General features: G+C 35.5%; 2 protein-coding genes across 2 annotated transcripts; one reads left to right on the top strand and one right to left on the bottom strand.

Annotated features, from left to right (window-relative positions):
- Positions 1-14794: 14794 nt before the first annotated feature.
- Positions 14795-17067, bottom strand: LOC109100940 (heme-binding protein 2-like). The gene is made up of 4 exons (XM_019114375.2): positions 16908-17067; positions 16684-16810; positions 16106-16274; positions 14795-16017 (listed from the first exon to the last, which is right to left on the bottom strand). The coding sequence occupies exons 1-4, from the start codon at positions 17040-17042 to the stop codon at positions 15843-15845; spliced, it is 606 nt and encodes a 201-aa protein (XP_018969920.2). The 5' UTR covers positions 17043-17067; the 3' UTR covers positions 14795-15842.
- A 4173-nt stretch (positions 17068-21240) lies between these two features.
- LOC109099324 (coiled-coil domain-containing protein 85A-like) lies at positions 21241-25057 on the top strand. The gene is made up of 2 exons (XM_042736989.1): positions 21241-21896; positions 22843-25057. The coding sequence occupies exons 1-2, from the start codon at positions 21657-21659 to the stop codon at positions 23824-23826; spliced, it is 1224 nt and encodes a 407-aa protein (XP_042592923.1). The 5' UTR covers positions 21241-21656; the 3' UTR covers positions 23827-25057.
- Positions 25058-25453: the final 396 nt, after the last annotated feature.

The raw sequence follows: 25453 nt of genomic DNA, 5'->3' as shown, positions 1-25453 counted from the left end.
GTGCAGGACACTATATTTCATTTAAATAAGTGAGGATAGCAAAATAAAGTAAACTCTGACATATTATACTCAAAAATTCTTCATACAGTGGACTACCAGTAAAACTGATACAAATTTGAGACCAAAAATTATTCAGACACTCTGACCTGAGCATGTTTTGCTTAAGTGTTTTTCTTTAATTGCGAATGTGATCTTTTTACACCACAGACTGAACAAAATTAACCATTGCTTGGTAACTGGTTGACCTAAATTTGTATTATCTAACTATGTACTTAAATTTAATAGCTGACAGCTATTCAACCTAATTCATTACCAAAGTTATCTGACATTATCAAGATGAATTTGAACTCACACAGTTTAACTAGAGTTCTTGTCATATTTTTTTACCATTTTTTTTAACAAAAGCAAATAAACTGTGATTATGTGAAAAATGTTGAAGGTGTCCGAATACATTTTGGTTTGACTATATATAATGAAATTAATTTTCATCCAAAAGGTTGAACTGTGCTCCAAGGAGAAGGCTATTTTGCATAAATGTCAGGTTGGGGCAAGTTGTCACAATTTTTTTTTTTCATTGGTCATTTTTGATTCAAATGTTATACATTATACAATTTACTAATAATAGAATAATCAGTACCAGTGAAAATGTTTAATAGCTTTTTACAGCTTATACTTCAAGGTACAGAATACAAAATAAGTTATATGATTAAATATTATATAAATTATTAAATATTCACTATAAAAGGTGTGACAGCTTGACTCAGACTCCCCTATATCTTCTCTCAGCTGTTCAGTTTGAGAATCACAGCAGTTCCATGCACCTGATCAGAATTTTCTCATCATGCACCATGAGTTTGTTTCAAAACCACACAGCTGCAGATCTTGTATATACTTTAAAGGTTCAAATAACAGAAACGTTTTTTTCCCCTCCCTGAAATATGTTAAACACTGCAGGGATAAAGCTGCTTGGTGCTCTGTGTTTCCTTCGTCAAATACTGAGCACTGTTCCAGCCAGCACTGTGTCAGCAGCTGGGTCGGCTCCAACTGACCGCATGGCTTGCTTGCCTAATGCCACTGCTAGGACAACAATGCACTTTTTATGGAGAGAAGCAAAGAGTGGGTGATGAGCCTACTGGATTATACTGGACCGAGTTGCAATGGACACATACTGACAGATTGGGTGTAATCTCTGTCTATAACCCAAGACTTTAGAGTCTCAGATTCTCCAGTGGGAGATGGAGAATGATGAGTTAGCTGTTGAAGTGGGGTTTTTTCAATTTGCTTGCATCAGCAAAGAGGCCTGAGTCAGATTGACAAAGTGTGAAAATATTGTTTGGTTATTTTTACCTAACATTTACACAGGATGGTAGATTAAAACAAGGTAGTGTAAGCTCTTTAGCCACTGTTTACCCAGCCCATGTGACATTGGTCCTTGTCTAGCCCCCCTTCTACTTTCATCTATAGCTTGTGATCTGTGCTTCACCTGTTTCTCTCCCCCTCTCTCTTTCTCTCTGCTATGAATCTATGAGTAATTCAGTTTGTCTTTTGATGTGCTATTAGCCTCATATTGTCTTGATGCTCCATATACATCTGTGTAGTAATTGTTTACCAATAAAATATTTTTTCAACACCTTTGTTCACCACAGTTGGTTCTTTAATATGCATTTTAAAAAAAGGTCTGAATGCAGCAGGCAGAATCACTATGCAAATATCACATGTGTTTCATGTGGAACGTTAGATGCCTTAGGTGAATTTCCATAATGACATGAGTGACTCACCATTTTGATACGTTTCAAGTCATCTGCTCTTGTCAACCTGACTATAATGTCTTTGGTGGAAAACCCCTTGATCAATGGTCATACACTTATTATTATTATTATTATTATTATTTTTTTTACAGTGCAGTGTCATAGTTACCTCCCATGCCCTAAACCAAATTCAAAGTTATAGATGTGCATTTATTCTGCCCATTCATGCTGCCAAGTCACATACTGTATGGTCAGTTTCCTGTTACTTAAAAGAATAGCTCACCCAGAGATTAAAACTTTGCTTAATATTTACTCACCCTCAGGCCATCCAAGATGTAGGTGAGAATGTTTCTTCAGCAGAACAGATTTTGAGAAATTTAACATGATATCACTTGATCCACTGCAGTGAATGGGTGCCGTCAGAATGAGATTTTAAACAGCTGATAAAAACATGAAAATAATCCACAAGTAATCCACACAACTCCAGTCCATCAATCAATGTCTTGTGAAGTGAAAAGCTGTGTGCCTGTAAGAGACAAATCAATCATTAAGGCATTTTAACTTAAAAATGTTGCTTCTGACCAAAAAACAAAACAAAACAAAACAAAAACATAACACTTCAGTGAAAAGTCCATCTTCTGTTGTCCTCTCACATCTAAATCCACCAACATATGTTTAGAACTGTTTACACTTATAAACAGTGTTTGATCTGTGCATATTTCTCACCTGATAACTTTGTCACTGGAGAAATTAATATTATGGATTGAGGAGAGAAGTTAAAAAAAAAAAGTCTTATTAGATTTGTTTATTACAAACACAATGCTTTTATCAGCAGTTTGTAAGCAAATTTTCATTTCTGGGTCAACTATTTCTTTAAGTGTCTAAATACCTCTTAAAGTATTCCAGCATTAATGGAATAAATGGTTCATAGCAGTTTTCCTTTCACCATTAGTTGGCTAGAAAGAGAATGGAAAGAAATGTAAAGAAATTCACAGAGGATGTTAAAATATGAATATAGTGTGAAATGGAGAGTAACAGAAGAACAAAGTATGCCTGGTGAAAGGAGGTTAAAATAAGAGACAGATGAGTGTAGATGTTTTGTGCAGTGGCTCAAACACAGACACACACTTAATGCCATATCTACAATGTGATGGAAGAATAGAAACAGGACACATACTAAATGATGCAAACTGTTGTGAACATGTGGTAACAGACAAGGTGACTGATATGAAAGGTTTTAAGTTTTCACACATGCATTTTGCCATTCATCCAATAGGTGACATCTCTTTCTTTCCTCTCACCTCTTTTCTTATTTATTTTAAATTACTTTGATTTAATAGAAATAAGTGCTTCATTATACAAAATTACTTAAAGCAGTCATTTCAATGAGAATCCTGAATTTTTTTTCTCCCTTCCCAGAAGTTTTTCAATTACTTTCCATCATAGTCAGATGGTGACATCCATTAGAAGTCAACATTATTAATGCATTTAATCATTTCTCTGCTCTCAGTTCAGCGAAATATATCAAACTGTGTGATGTTATAAATACATTTTACAGTTCACTCACATGCTTCAGGTCAGGATTTGGACTTTAACAATTTGCATTGCTTCACAGTAATAAACTCTGCTTAGAGCCTAGCAGCAAATTATATCAATTTGTAGATGCAGCAAAAAAAAAAAAAAAAAAAAAAAAAAAAATATTTCTATCAATAAAACAAGACTATCTTTGTGAATTAGAATTTAAAAGATCTCAGTGACACAGACATTTTTTCACCTGTAGCATTTCACAGCCGTCATTTCATGAAGTTATGCTCATCAATAGCTGAAAAAAAGAGACTGGTTCTCTTAGCCCACATACTTTAACTGAAAACATTGGAACATTAGAACATTAGAATTGGAGTTTAAAAAAAATTAAAATAAAATAAAAAGCCAAGCATATGGCTGTCTTTATCTATATTTCACATGTTCCACTGACAACAACAACAATTAATTTAATTAAAATGTGTTTTAATAAATGATTTATTATTATTATTATTATTATTATTATTATTATTATTATTATTATTATTAGATCCAATGGCAATACATACATTTTTATTATTATTGTTGTCATTTGTAGACCTAATATTGATACGATTCTTCCACACATATGTCCTTCGGCACCGAATGAAGCAGTCGAACAGGAAGTGTGTTTCCTAGGATGAAAGAGATACGGTTGAAAAGGAACCACACATGACTGATCAAGCCCAAAGTGAAACACTATGATTTAGAGCAGGGATAGGCAACTCCGGTCCTGGAGGGCCACTGTCCTGCAGAGTTTAGCTCCAACCCTAATTAAACACACCTGAACAAGGCAATCAGTGTTTTCGGAATTACTAGATATATACAAGCAGGTGAGTTTTTATGAGGGCTGAAGCTAAACTCTGCAGGATAGTGGCCCTCCAGGACCGGAGTTGCCTATCCCTGATTTAGAGGGACCAGAGGCATAATTTAGAGAAGGATTGAATTAAAAATTGTGGCATCCACATAATTGCAAACAAAGAGTTTATTAGTGGTCAAATTTCCAATTTGTATGGCACCTTGCTCTCTGCGTCTAGATAGATACACTCTCAGAAAACAAAAGCTGCAAAAGCTGTCACTGGGGTGGTACCTTTTCAAAAGGGTCACCTTTGTACCTAAACAGTCGATGTTAGTACCTTAAAGGTACACGTTAGTACCTACAGTGTACATATTAGTACCTAAAAGGTACAAAAGTGTGCATTTTGAAAAGGTACTGCCCCAGTCACAGCTTTTGTACCTTTTTTTCTGAGAGTGTATAGACAGACTCAAGCAAAGGCTTTGACTGAGAGCAGGTAATTTTACTCAAGGACAAAGAGGTGCTATGATTTGCCATCGACACTGTTTATTCTCTTAGATATAATTCCATTATCTAACAATGCTTCCAATTAATTGGTACATGTTATTCCAAATATATGCATGGGGGAAATCAAGAAACTGTGTGAAAACTAAATTTAATTCAGCAATCTCCCTCCTTGATGTTCACTCTTAATGTTTTTGCTTTGGCATTTAAAAGAACAAATACTTCAAATAAATTTTATTGATTTCCACTATGATGTCCACAGAAAGTGCCCATTTCTTTTTATCTTTGATGTTGTTTGATAGCCCATCCTTTGATATAACCAGTTACAGATTGCTTCATCTGTGTCTTTACAATTCACATTACGTATTAAACTTATACTTGTGATACGTCAGATCACATTCATCTTAAATTCTATCTTAGTCAATGGCAGATGTTTCTGACTGAGAAAGATGAAAGTTCCCTTCAAATGTTTCAGGAAGCACCTGCCTCTGATCCGATGCCCAGTGGTGGAACTGACTTTTGGTTCATGAAACAAAAACAGCAACCATGCTGATCAAAAACAAGAGGTAAACACAAGGGTATACATATACACGGTTAATGAGGAACTAACTAGACCAGAACCAGGTGTGCACAGTTGAGGACCAGGTGTGCAATATTATCATGAGAAGGAATCAACAAAGAAGGTGTGCAATATCAGGGAGAAACCTTTACATTAGCTTTCCCATTCATCTCAAAAGCAATTGTTCATCTATGGATACTTCAAGGCTTCCTAAAATAAAATCAATCTATCTATCTATCTATCTATCTATCTATCTATCTATCTATCTATCTATCTATCTATCTATCTATCTATCTATCTATCTATCTATCTATCTATCTATCTATCTATCTATCTATCTATCTATCTATCTAAAAATCTATCAAAATCTAACCACAACAAAAACAAATATTATAAATGAAAAGTCAAAAGAATACAGACAAATACTGTTAGCTACAATAATTAAAAAATTTAATTATTGTTGCACATGCAGCATTTTTGTCTGTCTCTATTTCTTCTTTCTTAAAGCTAATCTACTGCTGCTATTTGCACTTGTTCAGAAATGGACACTTTTTGCTCTCCTCCTACTGTGCTGAAATTAGTGAGAGGTGGTTTCTGGGTAGTTGACCTGAGGTTAAAAACATCTCTCTGTAATATGGCGTGATGCTCTCTGGATGCTTAATCCTCCTGGGCTTTGAGGGATTATTCTCTCTTTTTCTCTCTCTGGCGCTTTCTCGTCAACTCAGTCCTCCTGTTATATAGCACATTCATCCTTCCGTTGTCTCACCTCACATGTTTCATTCAAAACATGCAAGCATTATATCCGTTTTTTTGTAAATTTATTGTTAAAAACATCCATTCTCAGACACACACACAATCAAAGCTTTAGCCATTAACAAGCGATTCATTTCGACTTTTCCAAAATGATCAATATTAACCAATCCACACCGATCTTAAAACGGCTCTCATCTCTGTTAAACTTGATCTTAATAGCCCTAATTGAGATCTTATCCTCCCCAGTTCAATCTCAAATACTGTCATCTAAATCCTCTCATCATCTGCCAAACCACTTCAAGTTTTCACTGTCAAGTTTATTTACAATTCTTTTTCTTCAAGAGTGCATTAAAGTATTCTGTTTCGGAAAAAGAGCCCCTTTTTTCTTTTAAACAAGCCTCCATTTTCCACCAGCAAGTTATCAATTCCCTCATCACGTCAAAGATCTGTGGTGATTACTGTAACTCATGCCTGTCTCCCCAGTGGAGGACAAAAGACACCTATTGACACACATCATTCACAATGTCAATATGGATGGAAGGAAAGAAAGAAAGAAAGAAAGAAAGAAAGAAAGAAAGAAAGAAAGAAAGAAAGAAAGCAATTGATGAATCACGGTCTGAATTTAATATTTTAATAATATTTTTACAAATGTACAAATTTTAACTTTAACATTTAAACATTCACTACCGGTTTAAAGTTTGGGGTCAGAAATTTATATTATTGGAAATTAATACTTTTTTTTTTTTTTTAGCAAGGATGCATTAAATTGGTCAAAAGTGGAAGAAAAAGTTTTTTTGATGTTTCCACAAAAATAAGGAGCGTCATCATTATACTAAATTCATTGTTATTCAATATTTATATGAACACTAAAAATTTCAAAAACAAATACCTTATTTAGAAAGTCACAAGTAGTGACTTCAAAACTAATAATAATAATGTATTAAAAAAATAATGATAAAAATAATAATAATAAAAAACTTATTTAAAAAAATAGTAGCAAAACAAAATATTTGTTAGACTGATTATCTAAGCACATTATGCAGTGGTTAGTGGAGTCTATGAAATCAATGAGTAAAATAAAAGCTTTTTTATCATTTGTGGTGAGGGATCGGCAGTTTCTGACCAAAAAATTCTTTTTTTTTTTCTAAAACAAAGCAAACAGCCAAATTTAATGAAAAAGCTCAGACAATTGTGCCATTAAGAAGTCTAACTGCTGTTTAACCGATTGATTGATTGATTGATTGATATGTTTCTTTCTTACTTTTTTGACAATTTTTCTGAGTTATACAAGACATAGCAACTTGTCATTACAACAGGAGATAATGGTTTCACTGTACACCTTTAATACATATAGATGGAAACCACACATGTTATGAGAACATATACAAAGTTACACACAAGAGTTAGTGGAGACACTACTGCACTAAAGTGCTTTTCCACAAACCAGCACAGATACTCGTCCGTGGGGACTCCACAATCCAGGCTCTATTCTAAGAGTGTCTTATTGTCTTTGGTTTCTCTATATTAGGAAAGGATACATTACCTCTGACCAAAGTCAAGCCAAGGACAGACAGCGGGCGGCAGAGGACTAGCAGGAACAGAAACCAGCATTTGCCCCCCAGAAAAGAAAGGGATGGTGGGGGAGCTGCCCCTTGACGGCTCTCAAATAGACAGTTCACCTGGAGGAAAGACAAGTAGGACAGACAGATGGAAATAGAAAGGTAAGGGAAATGCACAGGGGCGATGTCACTTGCTAGAGTCGAATAGGTGACCTGTTTCGGGGAAATACAATAGTGACCGGCATGTGAAGGTTTCTGTATAGAACACTGAGAACAAAATCAATTGCATTAGCACATTTTATGATGACATATCTCTAAAAATACTCCAGATAACTGCAGAGTGAATCATTTTCAATATCTAAATTTGAATGTGACCTTTGTTTTTTTTTTGTTTTTTTTACTGTTCACAGAAAGTTCAGATAATAGGCTGATGATACTAATCTCACGTGACTTCTGCTTTCTTTACACACAGACCTGTGCTATATTGATTTTTCAAAAGTGTACGCTAGTCTATATTTTTATCATTATATCTTGTAGCAGGCAGATTGAGACACTTGTGGCCATTTAAACTTTGCCCTAGGCTCAGACAGAGGACAAACAGCCCTGAAGGAGAGGATGCCGGGGAAGAACAAGTCTAGCATAATAAATTACAGTGAGGTACATTGTGCAGCAAGCACTCTGTCTTAAATATAACACCTCAAAAAGGATATGATTAATAAATGAAGAGCCTGGTGCTGTTTCCATACTTTTTGACATCATTTGACAGAATGATGAACATTACAAGAAGTCTTAGTTGCTAACACACATTTTCCTTATTGTTTTTATACTGAGCCAATGATATTTTCCCACTTAATTTTTAAAACTAAGTTGTACAGAAACCTTTTAGCTTTGTACTTTACATTATGCATTATTTAATCTGTTTAATAGGGACCACAATGTCATCACACAGACAGCTAACAAAATGACAGCTAAAAAATGCCTTACAATATACATTTGCTTAGGCATAAAATAATAAAAATACACCAAATAAATTCATCATAAATAAATATAGTAAAATAAATTATAAACTAACTTTAGACCTTTTTAAACAGATTAAACTTCTATAATTGCTTTCATCATCACATGGTCTTGTAGGAACAAATAATGGTCCAGTTTTCAAAATAACAATAAAAGATGTACGAAGAATGAAAGCAAATGTCATGCAACAGTCTTTTTAGTCTATCACACAAACCAATATCCCTATATTACTCAATTTCATATGCTCTTAAAAAACACAAAGCACTCGCCTAAGGAGAATTCCTGAAATAGAAATAAACATTCACAGAAACACTATGTTCATTTAAATGTTTATATGTATTACAATGACATGCTGTTGTAAAATCCTGGAGGAAGTAATGAATGATAATCTTAATATGCCTGCAATATTCAATCTGCACAATCTGTTTATGTTATTGCATTTTTGGCCAGCATCCTCCTCATGTCAAACTAAAAGTTCAGAGAAACCGAGAGGGATGAACCAGTCCATACGTAACATTTGGGCTGATCTAGTCAGAATTTTCTGAGAATTATTAATCTCTTATTCAGCTCCATTATAAAAAGTAAGCAGAGGATATGTAATATTGTATTGCCTAATGTTACAATCACAAGTTTAAACACACAGTGAAACATTCACACTATTAATGCATCTGATGTATTTACAATTCATACAATACTGCCAGTTCTTTGTGCAATTTATATAGAAATTATATAATAGTTACAATCTCTCAGTCTATTAAATATTCATATTCAGTCACCAATTATATATGTTTCATCTGTACAGCCATTAAAAATTCATTGACAGCTGTCAGGAGTTGGTTTGAATCATAGCACGCCTCCTGTTACCACACTGGCTACATAGGTTTACTGTGTTTTGTTTACTCAGCGACAAGTCTCAAATCCCAGTATTAACCAATCCAATCTATCATAAGTCTTTAATAAAAGTGGCACACTGGAGCACAGCTTTCACAGCCTCAGCATGACTGTTAGTTATGATGGAGCCAGGTGGATACTGGAAGCGGAGTCTGGAGTCTTCTGACATTTGTCCCAAAGTCTCTCTAATCCTCAACCAAGTCACACTATGAGAAAACTCATCATTTAATCCCTGCTGCCGGAAATAACTGTGACCTCACTGCAGAACCTTGCATTATCTGGCAAAAAAATATGAGATGGGTTTCAAAAGTAGCTACATCTCTAAGGGCATCACATCTTTACAGTAGGGTATGCAAATGATTTGGTCTATTGTTTTAATAAAAGGTAATGGATAAAATACACCACATATTTGATTCTTTGGTAACACTTTACAATAGGATTCAATTAATTAACATTATTTACTGAATTAGGCATCATGATTAAACTTTGAGGTGCCTTTCTAGGTTTGTGCAATTGGAAAATCTAAAGCTGAATTCTAGTCTTTAAAAACATGCATGCATCAGCCAAAATGGGCCAGAAACTTGAAATTCAAGCCATGCACCATTGCATCAGTACAATATAGTAAAATGCAATTTCCCTTTAATAAATCCACTGTAAATTGGTTGTGGATTTTTCACTCTGGTCTTAGATACAGCCAGAGTCCAACCAATCAGAAGGACTAGCAAAGCCGGGTGCTGATAAATCCAAAGAATACCTCTCTTCCACCATTGCCACTTTTCTCTACACACCAAACTTGACTGGACAAGTAGAGGCCCTGCAGGCAGACAATGGGTTTTTATGTGTTTGGACAGTCCTCTGTCCTCTAAGAAAATCACTGTACTCTGGAGTTGCATTGGGTGGAAAGAAAGAAAGAGACAGAGAGAGAGAGAAATGTGCCATCATACAAAGTCTGTTTGTAATGCATGCAAACTGAGTGTGCAGTCACAAATAATAATGTGATGTCACAGTAAACACTATTTGTGCACAGGCCTACTGAGGTGACATTCAAAATGCAGTTTTTGCATAAAAAGAAAGAAAGACGGAAAGCATTCACATGACCATGTCTCCAAAACTGATCAACATTTAGCTTACACTGTAAAAAAAATCAGACCTCTCCAACTCAAATTTTTCTTTTGACTGATCACATCTAAATTTTCCAATTGGCCTATCTGAATTTGTGTGAATTAGTGATCACATCTAAATGTTTCAATTGGCCAAAATGAATTAGTGTGAATTTAATTTTATAAATTCAATTAGGCCAATTGAAAATTTTAGATGAAACCAGTGACTATAGAAAATTTTGAGTTGGAGAGGTTTTTATTTTTTACAGTGTAGGGTGAAATACTGAAGAGTAACAATTCAGAGATGTTCTGATGTTGTAAGTATTGTTTTCTCTAAGTGATCTGGGGTTTTTCAGCTGCACACAGATGGTGATGTCAGAATAACAGCCAAACTGATTCAGAATGTCATAAGGTATTGTTTTTTCTATGTTATCTGGGTTTTTAAAAAGAACTTGCAGTCCTAAAAGCACAGGGGATCCATAATTTGTGCAAATAATCTCTTCTAAACCACTTCTAATGCAGGTGATTACACAATTTCAAAATAATTTGAAATATTATTAATATTATCATTAATATATTGATATTAATATTACAAATTTAATAGGTATATTAATGACTACTTGCAATGGCAATCTTTCAAATTTGAATTTTATTGTTTATATGTTTTTTTTTTCATAATATTATACTGTTATGATATGTCATTTTATTAATTTTTTTTTAGAACATTTACAAAAACATTTACAAAACTTCAACAATTTTGAATCCGAAATTTTTATTGAGGTCTCAGATATTGTAAGAAAGAAATAAAATACACTAACATACATTAACATAAATGAAAGTTAATGACGGGACCAATTCTCACTATAAACTGCTTATTAGCATGCAGATTACTAGCATATAGGCTATTATTAGTATTAAAAAGCACATATTCTGCATGACCATATTCTACATCCCTAATCCAAAGCAGTAATACCTTAAGCAGTAATTGGGAGTTTAAGGCAAAAGTTGTAGTTACTGTAATTAATAGCGAGAACTAGACCTTAAATAAAGTGTGACTATGAATCTTTACAAACGACAATAGAAACGTTGAGAGTAGAAAGAGATAGCAATAATAAAGCAAATAAATACATAAGTGACTGTGAACAACTAAAGTACATCACAAGTGGGGGATATTCTGCAGATAAAATATTTATAATTTAAAGATATAATTCATTATTAGTGCTGTCAAATGATTAATCGCGATTAATCACATCCAAAATAAAAGTTTTTGTTTACATACTATATGTATGTGTACTGTGTATATTTATAATGTATATATAAATACATACACATACAGTGAATATTTTGAAAATATTTACATGTATATACATTTATATATTTATATTCTTATATTTTATATTATATATAAATATATTTAATATATAAACATAACATATTTTTCTTAAATGTATACATGCATGTGTTTGTAATTATATATACATAATAAATATACACAGCATACACGCATATATTATGTAAACAAAAACTTTTATTTTGGATGTGATTAATCGTGATTAATCATTTGACAGCACTATTCATTATATTTAAATTGTAAACAAAGTCAAACTTTAAGTGTGACTGGTATTTCAGTGCTCTTGTATTGTGACAAAAGCCTCTGAACATTTTAGGTACAAGTCAAGCAAAAACTCAATTCTTAAATTTTAATGAAAGCTGAGTGCTTACGACCAAAGAAAAAAAAAAAGTTACAATAAATTCCCCAGCATTCTTTTTGGAAAAACTCAAATCTATAATTCATTACCCCAAACTCTGAGATTCACAAATGGGAGAGGCTTCCAAACTTGCTGAGCGATCAAGTTGAGGGGAAAAGATTTAAAAGATTTAAAGCTGTACCTCAGGAGATCCAAGGGTTGCTATGAGCTCTTCTGTCCTACATGATGACATCCATTATGCTGCAGGAGCACAACAGACATAACAGCACTTCCTCTTAAGCACTGTAATAGACGAAGTGTGAGCCTAGTGATCACTTTATCACAAACATCTGACAGCACTTCCAAGAAGCAAGAATGTGACCAGATGAACAGTTCACATACTCAATCACAAACATGCCTTTTCGATTAGTGCCCTAGAATTAGTGCAGATTTTTATACATATATAACAATAATAATAATGCACCGTGTTTTAAATGATATTTTGCTAAAACTTTTATCAAAGATGTGAGTTTGTTTGTTCATCAGAATAGCATTACATGCTCATCAAGCAAATAGCTTTTCACTTAACAAGACATTAACTGATGGACTAGAGTGGATTACTTGTGATGTTTTTATGAGTTATTTAGACTCTCTTTCTGGCAGAACCCATGTACTGCAGCGGATTCACCGGTGAGCAATGTTATACATATATACTCCATATATCACAGGCCAAGCATTATGTATGCTGCATTGACTGTTAAAACTAATTGCAAATCCATCGAGACCAAACTTTAGTAGAAATTTGCTGCTCTCAGCATCTGAGTTTCAGTGACAGCCATGAGTTCTCTTTGTGGTTTGTGTCCTCGTGTTCAGCACATCATCAATTATAAACAGTGTGAGGTAATCTTGAGGGACATTTTAATATGAAACATCATTTAAAGAAAAAAAAAAAAACGTTGTTCTTGGCCACAAAAAATGAAACCAACTCATGGGAGAAGCAGAGAGTAGTTGACAAAGTTTTTTGGACCTCAAAACCGAGTGAAAGCTGACAGATCATGCAACAGATGGACACACATATCACACGGCTCGGCTGGCATAAACATTCTACATGGTTAAAACTCTCTAAAAATGCACAACTGCTCTTGCATTCCTACATTGCCTTATCTGACAGCATAGAGCTCCAGCTATATTGTCAGGAAACTGGCACGTCTCTGATAAGATTAATTCCCATGAGCCAGTCCAAACAGGCTCTTGGCTGGGGCCTCCAAACCAAGAACATCGTCCAAAACAGGGCAGATTAAAACTCACAAACCCGCAAACATATGCTGACATAACCTGCCAAGTCAGACGGGCTTTTATTGGACACTGTGGTGGCACATACGAGCCCAGATAAAATTTCAAAATGAAAATGTGCCGATAAATGAGATAATTAGCTTGTTCCAAGATATCACAACTACACAGTTCTGGTGAATGGCTGAACATCTCCTATCCTCCACAAACACTAGCCGAATATGCGCTAATTTCAGAGCGTACGACCTTATATGACCTAATAAGCTCCCCGTGTTAAATGAACTGCAGAACACAACAGTCCTGAGGCCTGCTGATGAAAATATCACTAGTCACGGCAAGTTGTCTATGACTCATAAAAACACATCTAGGGGTTATTACAGATCTGACTTCATTGAAGCATAATTATGTTTTTGACGAACATGGCTGGCTTCTTGCTATAGAAATGTAACCATGGAAACTGTGAATGTGTGTTGAGGGGCATTGAGTGTCCAGCTTCCCATGGTGAGTGCTGAGGCATGCTGGGTAGCGGGTTTTGTTCCGACATTGCTTGTGATGAACTGCCCACACGTTCTTCTAGCTCAGATTTCTTCAAGATACAACAGCTTATTTAGAGCTAAAGCAAATGGGTTACTAAATTAAATTTTTTTCATGAAAACTGGAGATGCACAATTAGAGTAGACTAATTTGATGCCATATGTGATGTTGAAGAGGATAGAGAAACATCACAAGTCGATGCTGCCACCTAGTGTACAATAACGTAACTTTGAATCTTAGCATGTAGTTATTAAACATGGGAGTGTGTATTTGCTCTCAGTGACCACACTGAGTCAGTATTTTATTACATTTGGACAAGTTTAATCAAAGATGAGATCATTTTTTACTTGCTTTCAATGTTGGTTTGCTAACTGGTGTATGCTATTTAACCAGCAGGGAGAGTTAGTGAGTTAAGACTACAATCAGAGAGACTACAATATTTGCTCTCTCTCAGGTGAGGTTGCTGGCCCATTTTGTGGAGGAACTGTGGCGCAGAACTGCAGAAGTGGGAAAATGCAGCTTCATCACATTTCCTGGCTCTGCTAGAGAAGATGTGACTAATTAGAATGACTCCAGATCAGTCACCATGACAAAATGTCTCAGGTGGGCTGACCCATTTTTCCTCTCAGCTAGTACACTCCCATGTTATACACAAGAGGGAAACCCCCATCAGCAAACAATCACATAGTGCTGCAGGCCTATGAATTCAGCACCATACAACCGTGCTGCGAAACAACTCACTATTTACGTATTTTAAGGCCACTGAATAAGCACCAAACTGCAAATGACAAAAAACATTGTCTGAAGTCACATGCTTTATTACAGATTCAAACTGGAATGACAAGTTGGAAGATTCACAAGCTGGAAGATTCACATTCAACTTCACATTTCTTTAGTATCTATTACTTAATGTTGTGCTATTTTAATCAAATAGTTTCATTAACAGCTTAAGGCAGTAGTTTTCAAACCGGTCCTGCAAGCACCCCCCGCACTGCACATTTTCTGTCTCCCTTATCTAATACACCTGATTCAACTCATCAGCTCATTAGTAGAGACTGCAAGACCTGAAATGAGTGAGACAGATATAAGGAGACATACAAAATGCGAGGTGCTAGGGGTGCTTGCAGGACCGGTTTGAAAACCACTGGCTTAAGGGAAGCTTTAAATCACTAGCTTGACCAGTTTAGTGGGCGAAGCTTCTTGTAACATGAACAAAAGCTGATGAGAAACCTGATAACCTAAAAATCACATTATTCCCATTCAGATCATTCCTAAATCTGTTTCTCCTTTGTATTTTGGAAGCTTGCTGTATTTTGTGTATCAGGTTTCTGTGTCTTTTCTAGGGTTTAATATTTATCTTCTTCTTATTGGAATCCATTAATTTTATGCAGCTTTCAATCATTTGATCAGTTGATAAAAGTGTGTGAATTCATTTCATAGAATGTTTTAGATTGAAAAATAGAATGACTTCCATAGAATGTATAATGAAAAAGAACAACAATTTTTTTTGAATAAAGAGGTCAAATTTTTTGTTGTTAAAGCTATTAGATTTCAGTAGATTTTACTGCATTTTCAGTTGGAATCTATCTGAACCTTCAGAGGTAGATGATAGTCATAACATTCCTAAAACCAGTTTATAACCCTGTCAAGCAACTTCAAAGTACTTCCACATTTGTATTGCACAAAATGAAACATTAATCCAGTGGTTAAGACAGAAACATGAACACTAAACTATTAATCCGTCATATGATTTACATGAAAATCTTCAATAGACTGGAACTTCAAAGTAAAAAGACGTTACACCATAGGAATGAGGAACAGAACTTTCTTGATCTGCGAGTCCTCAGAGTGCACGAACCCAAACTTCATTGTGCCTGTTGAACAAATCCCATGGTGCATCATATCCAGCTGCATCAAACCTGTTTTCAACAAACACCTTTCCTGCAGCTCTGAGGTCCTCCCTAAGCTGCTGCACATTTTCCAAGGCATCTTCATCAGATGCAAAACCACCAAACGACCTGTAATGACCAGCAGACAGAGAATGTTTAAATGAAAAAGAGTCAAAAAGACAGTTTTTGACTGTCATGCTTTCCTGAAATAACTAACCTGATGTAGACAGTACCGCCTTGTATGACTGTTTTTCTGATGGTATTATCATTGGGCTCAGGAATGTCCGTGTCAGACTGAAAGACGGAAATGGACACCTGTTGCTCCCCCGTACCATCAGCTTCCTTCACTGAGACCAGCACAGGCCTGCTCATAGCAATCTCCTTATCTGAGAAGTCACATTATGATACACTATGAGTTTAAAATGACTTGATTGAAATGTGGTAACCATACTTGAATGTTTATAAAAAATCAAATATGATCTGATAAAAACCATGAATTTAAAAATACTTTAAAAATAGGGTTTCATTAGATAACATTAGTTAATATGAACTAACAATGAACAACACTTCTACAGCATCTATTAATCTAAATGTTAATTTTTTACATCTACTTAAACACTTTTAAATCAAAAGTTTAAGTATCTGTTTATGCATTGTGAACTAACATGAAGAAAGGTTAATAAACTCTCTATGAATGTGCAGTATTAACCATAGTTAGTTCATGTTAACTAATGCATTAGCTAGTTTTAACAAATAAGAGCTTATTGCAAAGTGTTACCAGTGTAGCTTACTTACTTTCACTGTTTTGACCATGATTGAAATAATACAGTTTCCAAAATCCATCCTTTAAATCACTCTCACTGGTACTCGCAACATCTGTTGTAATCCAATGGCTCACTTCGTAGTTACGCTCCTCAAATCCCTTTTTATGTATTATTAACACAATGATATAAATATTTTATATAGAAAAGACCATATTTAAAATATCCCAAATGACAAAACAAAAAGCGTTGGCCTACCTCATACTGTTGTACCACAGTATACACGGGACACTCATATCCATGACAGAACCAAGGTGCTTCCCAACATTCTGTACTTGGGAAACATACCAGTCCAATCAGGAGACACGAAGCGGAAAGCAGAGTCCTCGCCATTGCACTGCAAAATGAAAAATGTTGTCACAGCTTGTTTGTGTACGGTGTGCTCCACATCCTGTAGACACACCCATCAACACTTCACAGAACTCTCCCTCCCATCGCCAATAAACTTCCATCTAGTATGACACCAGGAAAACAATTTACCAGCTACATTACAATACAGGTTTTCTTTCTTCCACGAAACACAAAGCAGAAATGTGAAAAAAGATCCAGGGAAGCATTATAAAGCACTATGACAGATATTTAATGAATAATGACTCACATTTGTATGTTTAAACCCAGCAGCACTGATCTATTAACTATCAGCATTGTGTCCTTGAGAAAAGCATTTCATCATTAGTAACACCAGTAATAGAGTACTGTAAATTGCTTTGAATAAAAGTGTCAGTTAAATGACTAATGAGTCATTATTAAATTGATGGCAAAGTTAGGGGTTGCTTAATGTCTGGTGTCCGCTGGAATCACCGGAGTTATATAAATGAAGGAAAAAAGTGGAATATTTGCACATGAATAATTTGGCACTTTAATGCAAAATAAAACTGGTAGGCTGAACAGGAGCTCAACTGGTACAAGCATATAATTCACTTGAAAGTGATCCATGCAGAGTCCCTTCAGAACTAATCATAAAACAACACAGATTTCTAGTGGAAGCAGCTCAGCACACTCACATATCCCTTCATAAATCATAAGCTATCATGACATTTAAATGTTGGCTGCGGCTCAGGTGAGATGTCTAAATTGCTTTCATTTTCACTTTTAGAGGACGCTTTACAAGAAATAGATGTTCAAAATGTGCACGGATGCCATTTATTAACAGGTAAGTAAAGTTTGAGTGAGGTATAAGTAAACGTGAATTGTCCTTACAAAGATGCCTCTGCTTGCAGAACCAATTAATCTGAATTATCTAAGACGACAACCTGTCTTTTGACCCACATCTTAGACAATACCTGTTCAAATTAGCAACTCATTTTCCAAAACAGTGTTATGTTCTGTAAACTGACCTCTTTGTTGTGACACTTGCTTGACAGACCCACCTACACAGATCTTCATAGATGCATACTGTCATTCCAAACAGTTTATCCAAAACTGCTTTTTGCTGTTTCACAAAAAATGAATTGCCAGTGTGCACTACATTAAAGAGTACTATAGTGTACTAAAACATTTTTTTTTAATCAATAATATTATATTATAAATACATAACACATTTTAACAAAGTTTATCCTTAAATTATAACATTTTAATAGCCCTCTTCAGGACTATTCCTCCAGTGTGATATTTCAAATGTAATAATAATAATAATAATAATAATAATAATAATAATAATAATAATAAAGTGACATTTACATGCTTTATGTACCAAAGGCCACCTATGTAACAAATATAATTCACAAATTCATCAATAACACCACATTATCACAGTTGTTTTTCTCTTTTTTTTTTTTAGTTAGTTAAATTTATTTATTTTATATTTATTTATTTTTTTATTTTAATTGGCAGATGACTTACAGTTTTTTCTTACTGGCTTTGGTACATTTCTCAGATCAGAATTGAAATTCTAAAAACTACTTGTTCAACCTCCACATCATCTAGTCATCTAGTGCACGCCATAAAAGCAATTTCTCATTCTTTTGGTAAATTGTGAATGCTTTTGTACGTTCATGCATTTATTTGCCGTTTCCTACATCAGGAGTTGCTTATATCATGTTGATCAAAATATATTATACGGGTCCAGTATTGAATAGTTTTTCTCCTAAAACATCTAGCCATTAGTTCATTGCTTAAGTCATTCAGTGCAAAATGGTTGAGCTAGTTGTCATAATCTGTCAAGTATATTTTCCATACAACCGTGTCCTCAATCAGTCAATGTAATCAAACAATGTGCACTGTACTGTATACTGTAATGCTTCATGTTAAAAATAGTCCACTTGCATTTTACATACAGTAAATATACACATACACATGTATGTATATATATATATATATATATATATACAGAACAGGTCAAAAGTTTGGAAACATTACTATTTTTAATGTTTTTGAAAGAAGTTTCTTCTGCTCATCAAGCCTGCATTTATTTGATCAAAAATACAGAAAAAAAAATAATATTGTGATATATTATTACAATTTAAAATAATTGTTTTTAAATTTATTATACTTTAAATTATCATTTATTTCTGTGATGCAAAGCTGAATTTTTAGGATCATTATCACATGATCCTTTAGAAATCATTCTAATATGATGATTCATTATCAAAGTTGGAACACGGTTCTGCTGCTTAATATTTTTTCAGAACATGTGATACTTTTTTAGGATACTTTGATGAATAAAAAGTAAAAAAAAAAAGAAGAAGCTATGTTTTTAAAATATAAATATTTTGTAATAACAATATACACTACTGGTCAGTAATTTGGGGTCAGTAATTTTTTTTTTCTTTCTTTTTTTAAAATAAAATCAATACTTTTATTCAGCAAGGATATGTTAAATTGATAAAAAGTGATAGTAAAGAAAATATATTATTAGAATATATATTATTAGAATTTTTTATTTTTATTTTGAATAAATGCAAGTTCTTTTTAACCTTTTATTCATCAAAATATATTAGACAGCAGAACTGTTTTTCCAACACTCATAATAAATCAGAATATTAGAATGATTTCTAAATGATCATGTGATAGACTGGATGTTACATGTGACACTGAAGGCTGGAGTAATGATGCTGAAAATTCAGCTTTGCATCACAGGAATAAATTATTTTTTTTTAAAAGTATATTTAAATAGAAAACTATTATTTTAAGTTGTAATATATTTGATCAAATAAATGCAGTTGTAATATATTTGATCAAATAAATGCAGGCTTGATGAGCAGAAGAGACTTCTTTCAAAAACATTAAAAATAGTAATGTTTCCAAACATTATATATATATATATATATATATATATATATATATATATATATATATATATATATATATAGAAAATGTAGTTAGCAGAATTATTTTTCCTGTAAATTGCATAAAACTGATAAAAATATTTTTAAAATACCATTCACTTAAGCATACTGTATTAGTGATTCTTATTTCAAACACAGAAATTAGATATTTTATGTTTAATTTTAAAAATTAAAAATCTATTTAAAAAACCCTTAACTGTCACACACATTTTTGAACATAGACTTGAAAGTGCACTTTCCAAGCTAAAATTTTTATAATTCATGAACAAAAACATTTTATAACATGATATTGATGTACCATTTTCATGGTAATGCAATGTCTGATTTTAAAATGGGTTTTAAATGATGAATTTTGAGATTTTAAGTTTTCAGTTGATATATGATTTCTGATTTTTTCTAAAGTGTGACAGAGAAAAAGGCAACGAAGAAGCCTTTTTTTTTGACAAGGTCAGAACTCCTGTTATGATGCCCTTTTTTGAGGGTGCACTCTTGTCATAAATTAATCTTCCTATTAAAATAGTACTTAAAATAATTAAAGTAATTAAAATTACTTTTCCTACATAATTTTTAACAAAAAACATTGGTAAAATATCTATTTAGGAGTCTTAGACCTTTCCAATGATATATAGTTTGTCATGATTAGATAAGTATTTAGTGACGTAAACGTAGGCGTCCCGTATACGGGACAGGGTGACAGTTAACAGGTTAAAGAGACGTGAGTGAAAAGTGCAGCACATGTATTATCTGCAGGCATTCCTTTAGCCCCAGTTATTTCTGAATCTTGGCTGCTCAATTGACCCTTTGCCGGGAGTTTGATTAACAGGCGATCTGACCAATTACGACACAGAATCCGTAATTTTTTTTGTCAGAAAAACAAACCAGCCAGGAGAGTAGATTAACGTTGTGGACTTGAACTTGAAAAATGGTGTGTATTGATGTCTTTTCATGGTTGAAAAAATATGCATCAAGATATATTATATATATATTATATATGATCAATGACACAAGGACATGTCACTCTGATGGCACTTAAATCTTCACAGGCATAAATAATTACTTTTGAGAGATGAACTAAGGATTTTGTTTTGAGATATGCACATTATTGTTAGCAAATATTAAGATTGTTTAAGAAATGAAATGGTCAGGTTGATGTATGCTTGATACAACACCACCAGGTGGCGCCCAATATCAAAAAGTTAGCCGTCTCAAAGAGAAGGGGGCGTGTGGCGGAACAGAGAGCGAAAGAGAGAGAGAGAGAAATATCACAGCTCAGCCAGTCGAGCAATCTGGGAGGCTACTGTCACGCACCCTGCGCACAGAAGCGACCAGCCGTGCGCCTTCTTCATGCGCGGGTTCAGCACCGCACTGAGCTGGACAGGATACTCACGGACAGATGGAAACACACCGAGTCTCTGCCATAGAGACAGAGGGTCCACCCGTACAGCAAGTGCATAAGGAGGAGAAGTATTCGCCGGTACTCTAGGGCTGCATTCCTATCTTCAGAGGGGACAGCATGGACAGAACAGTTATCGTTAAAATGGTAGTCTCAAAAATTCGATCCTAACAAGAGGGAATTTGCAGGAAAGTGCGAACGAAGGATTTGACCGGCTTGTCGGCGATTTGTATTATAGCCTAGCACTTCAGTAAGTTGCTCGGGAGAATGGAAAAGCCCACCCAGCCTCAGCTGCAGTCGAGCATATCCAAGAGCGCAGAAGGTCCCTCAGAGGACCTTTCCAAACTTACGGATGAGGAGCTTCTGAAATGGAGCAAGGAGGAGCTGGTTCGCCGGCTCCGCAGAGCCGAAGCTGAGAAGATGAGCGTCATAGTGGACCACAGCAATCTTATTCGAGAGGTGAACCGCAGGCTTCAGCAGCATCTCAACGAAATACGGGGGCTGAAGGTAAGGCGAGCCTGTGTTCAGGTGAATGGAAAAATGAGTGCATTAATCCTTCTTCACTTAGTTCACTTTTGATTATAAATACCACATCGCTTTTGGTACCAAACAAACAAAGGTTATTTATTTATTTATTTATTTATTTATTTATTTATTTATTTATTTATTTATTTATTTAAATGTTCGTATAAAATAACTATTTTTAAAGCGTCCTGTGGCCTTGACAGAAGCAGCAGTTAAAGCTTTTCACCTCTGACCTTTCATGTTTTGTAGCACTAGCTTTAAATAGTTTTTCTTTTTATCTCCACATTTTCTTATATGTAGCTCCTTGCACAGTTCTTTATGATGAGGTATAATGGGGCTAAAGGTCCCCAGGGCGCCTCTTAAATGTCATTTTGTGATAGAACAGTATGTGGCAACACTTGTCTTATGGGGGGAAAAAATAAAAAATAATTGTTTGTAGCCAGATGTGTAAAGTAGGCCCTGTGTAAAGTAAAACCTGACAAGTCAAGTTACAGCCATTACAATAGCATTAAAATATATGTAATAATAATAACTAATAGGCTATATTATTTTAATATTAAATTTTAAAAATGCTCCTGTGTGTGTAAACAGAAGCATTTTTAAAATATATATAATAAAAAATATTTATAAATTAACATTTGTATTTAAAATATTAATTCATTTTGAATATTAATTTACATTATTATTATGAATATTATTTGTTATTATTAGTGTTAATACATATATTTTTATTTTTTCATACATTTTTTTCATACTAATATTGAAAAACTTGACTAGAATACTCTACTAGAATATCTGTTGTCTCTGTTCTTCATACTCTGTCTTCTCTTGTGCTGCACTGATGCCAGCATTTGTTTAACTTCACTTTCATCAGTCAAACTGGCTTTGCTTAGACATCAGTGTTGAGTCATAGATTTTATTGTTCCAGGAGGTGAATCAGAAGCTGCAAGAGGACAACCAGGAGCTGCGGGACCTCTGCTGCTTTCTGGATGATGACCGGCAGAAAGGGAAAAAGGTGTCGAGGGAGTGGCAGCGCCTGGGCCGCTACAGCGCAGGGATCATGCGTAAGGAGGTGACGCTTTACCTGCAGAAGCTGAAAGAGCTGGAGCAGAGGCAGGAGGAAGTGGTGAGGGAGAACCTTGAACTGAGAGAGCTGTGCCTCATGTTGGATGAGGAGAAGGGCTCTGGAGGTACCGGCGGGTCAGCGGGTACCGGACCAATCGGCTGCAGGAGTTCAATCGATAGTCAGAGCAGCCTGTCTCATGCTAGTGGCCCTGGGCCTGGCCTACTAAGGGATGTGGGTGACGGGAGCAGTACCTCCAGCGCGGGCAGCACCGACAGCCCTGACCATCTCACACATAAGCAGCAGCTGTTGGGCGGCCCGGTTGGAGGCAGTCCTGACCACCTACATAAGCCAGGCTCAGGGGAGGAGGCAAAGGGTCTTGAGCAAGCAAGCCGAAGACATAGCACCAGCCAGGAGTACACAGCACATACCTTTCCCCAGGTGTGCCGGTCTCGCTGCGGGTCCTTCTCCAGTCCGGACCATAAGGGCCTGCGGGGTCTCAGTCCAGAGAAACTTGCCAAGAGAGGCAGCCCAGAGCAGTTCTCAAAACACTTACTGGTGTCCTCTCAGCCGCCTGGCAGCCCAGACCTTTTCCAGAAGCACAGAGGTAGCATGGGTAGTGTGTGTGGGAGTCCAGAGCCCAAACAGATTCTATCAGGGACACCGGAGCACCTACAGAAGGGCCGTGTCATATCTGGGAGCCCTGAGTTGTTGAGGCATCAGCATGGCAAGTTTGGCAGCCCCGGCCGAGAGGTGGTACAGAAGAGGCCGGGCGTAGAGGAGATGTCCCCTCATCACCGGAGCATCTATAGCGGTATGAACGGTGGGTCCGATTGGAGCCTGCTGTAGCACCCACAATGAGATATACGGAGTCCCATTTGAGTACACCACATGCAGAGGGGATGGTCATTCTTCATCCTGGAGCCAGCAAAGCCCCAATTCCCAGCCAGGCACTAAACCATCCCATTCAGCCAGCCATGATCTGCATTTAGTTTAGTTTTGCTTTGTTCAGTTCAGGAGAGGCCATGGCCAGATAGAGCAGGGGCTTTAGTGTCTGGCTAGAGCAGAACATCTCATCTCTGGTAAAGGTCGGTGGTGTCCAGTCTTGGTCCTCTTGGGCCATGATTTTAGCAGGCTTTAGCTGCTTCCTATCAATCAGCCTCTGTACCTGTGCCTCCGAAGCCATTTTTAATGCTCTGGAACCCAGCTGAGGGAACACTGTAATCAATCAATGAAAGACCAAAAAGCTCAGAGGCCCAACAAAAGCCAGAAGACAGTGCTGCCCAGGAGGACCAGGAGTGGACACCATTGTACTTGCCATATGCATGCAGGTGAGTGGAGTGGCAAAGTATGAGTCAGCAACACTTGAGAAGGAGCAGGATTAAGAAAAGCCCTTTCTTCCCCCCTTTTCTTATGTTCCTACACTTTCCTCTATTGTAACTTCCAAAAAAGGATTTCCTTTTTTCAAAACTTAGTTTTTCTAGTTTAAATAAATCAGAAAAGTTTCTTTCAATTTCAATAAGTTTAAATTTTACTTGAATTCAAATTTGAATTGCAATTCTACCTTCTGTTTGCCATCTCATTTCAAATTTAGGATTTTAATTGGAATTTTAAAGGCATTCTCAGTTATTTTTTTAAATAGTAACCACCCTGGTGCATATGCTGAATGTTGCAACCCACAAATGTTCTTGAATTACACACACAGATATATACTTTGCATATGCACACAACACCCAGAATAGTTTCAACTCCTACAGTATACTACATTCGCCTCCATATACCCAGCATAAGGCTCATAAACACCTCAGCAGTAGAAAAAAAAAAACCTTCACACACACACACCACAAGGTGCTGGTACAGATCTCAGCTGGGTCTTGTCACGCTTGTTCATTTTTGTAGCATCATTTTGATGATCGCGCTTGTAGTTTCTGACTTTATGAGTTCAAATCAATGGCTTTGGGCTACCTAATGCTCATCTAAGTTATTGTATCATGTCAGAATTACACTTTACTGGATTAAAGAAAAAATGGTGTGTATCCTCTTTGAGTGAATTATAAATTAAAAATGAATTTGCTTCGAATAGATACTTCATAACTTTGTGAACAGATGCTGACAAATCAGAAAATCTGCAGTGAACATTTTTGGAGGACAACCCATGTGAATGTGTGCAGAACAAAAGGGAGGAATATCAGACTCTCCTCCTGATGTGTAGCATTCTCTCCAACTATATTCTGCTAATGATTTCTTGGAGGAGAAAAGTGCTGTGTTGTGTGGCTTGCCAAGGCTGTGGGATTCTTCCTGAAGCTGCGTGCTGTTTACCTTGCACTGCATTTAATAGGAAAATAACAGCTGCTAATTAACACCTGAGTTCACTGACCTAAATGGATGCTCTGCAGATCTCAAACTAGAAATATTGTAGTGCTGCTATTCTGATGAAGGATGATTTCAAATGTGATGTTTTGATTTATAGATTGTA

Source organism: Cyprinus carpio, chromosome B13, assembly GCF_018340385.1.
Source record: "Cyprinus carpio isolate SPL01 chromosome B13, ASM1834038v1, whole genome shotgun sequence".
In the NCBI taxonomy this organism is placed as follows: Eukaryota; Metazoa; Chordata; class Actinopteri; order Cypriniformes; family Cyprinidae; genus Cyprinus; species Cyprinus carpio.
Note: the sequence above shows the minus strand (reverse complement) of the source record. Positions and strands in the feature narration are given on the sequence as shown.

Bases quoted from the DNA above. Each gene is read 5' to 3' on its own strand.
- LOC109100940 (XM_019114375.2), bottom strand. From the start codon at position 17,042: ATGGCGAGGACTCTGCTTTCCGCTTCGTGTCTCCTGATTGGACTGGTA. The intron at 16,811-16,907 runs GTAGGCCAACGC...ATACATAAAAAG, and splicing joins CTGTGGTACAACAGTATGAG to GGATTTGAGGAGCGTAACTA. The intron at 16,275-16,683 runs GTAAGTAAGCTA...GTGACTTCTCAG, and splicing joins TCATGGTCAAAACAGTGAAA to ATAAGGAGATTGCTATGAGC.
- LOC109099324 (XM_042736989.1), top strand. From the start codon at position 21,657: ATGGAAAAGCCCACCCAGCCTCAGCTGCAGTCGAGCATATCCAAGAGC. The intron at 21,897-22,842 runs GTAAGGCGAGCC...TTATTGTTCCAG, and splicing joins ACGAAATACGGGGGCTGAAG to GAGGTGAATCAGAAGCTGCA.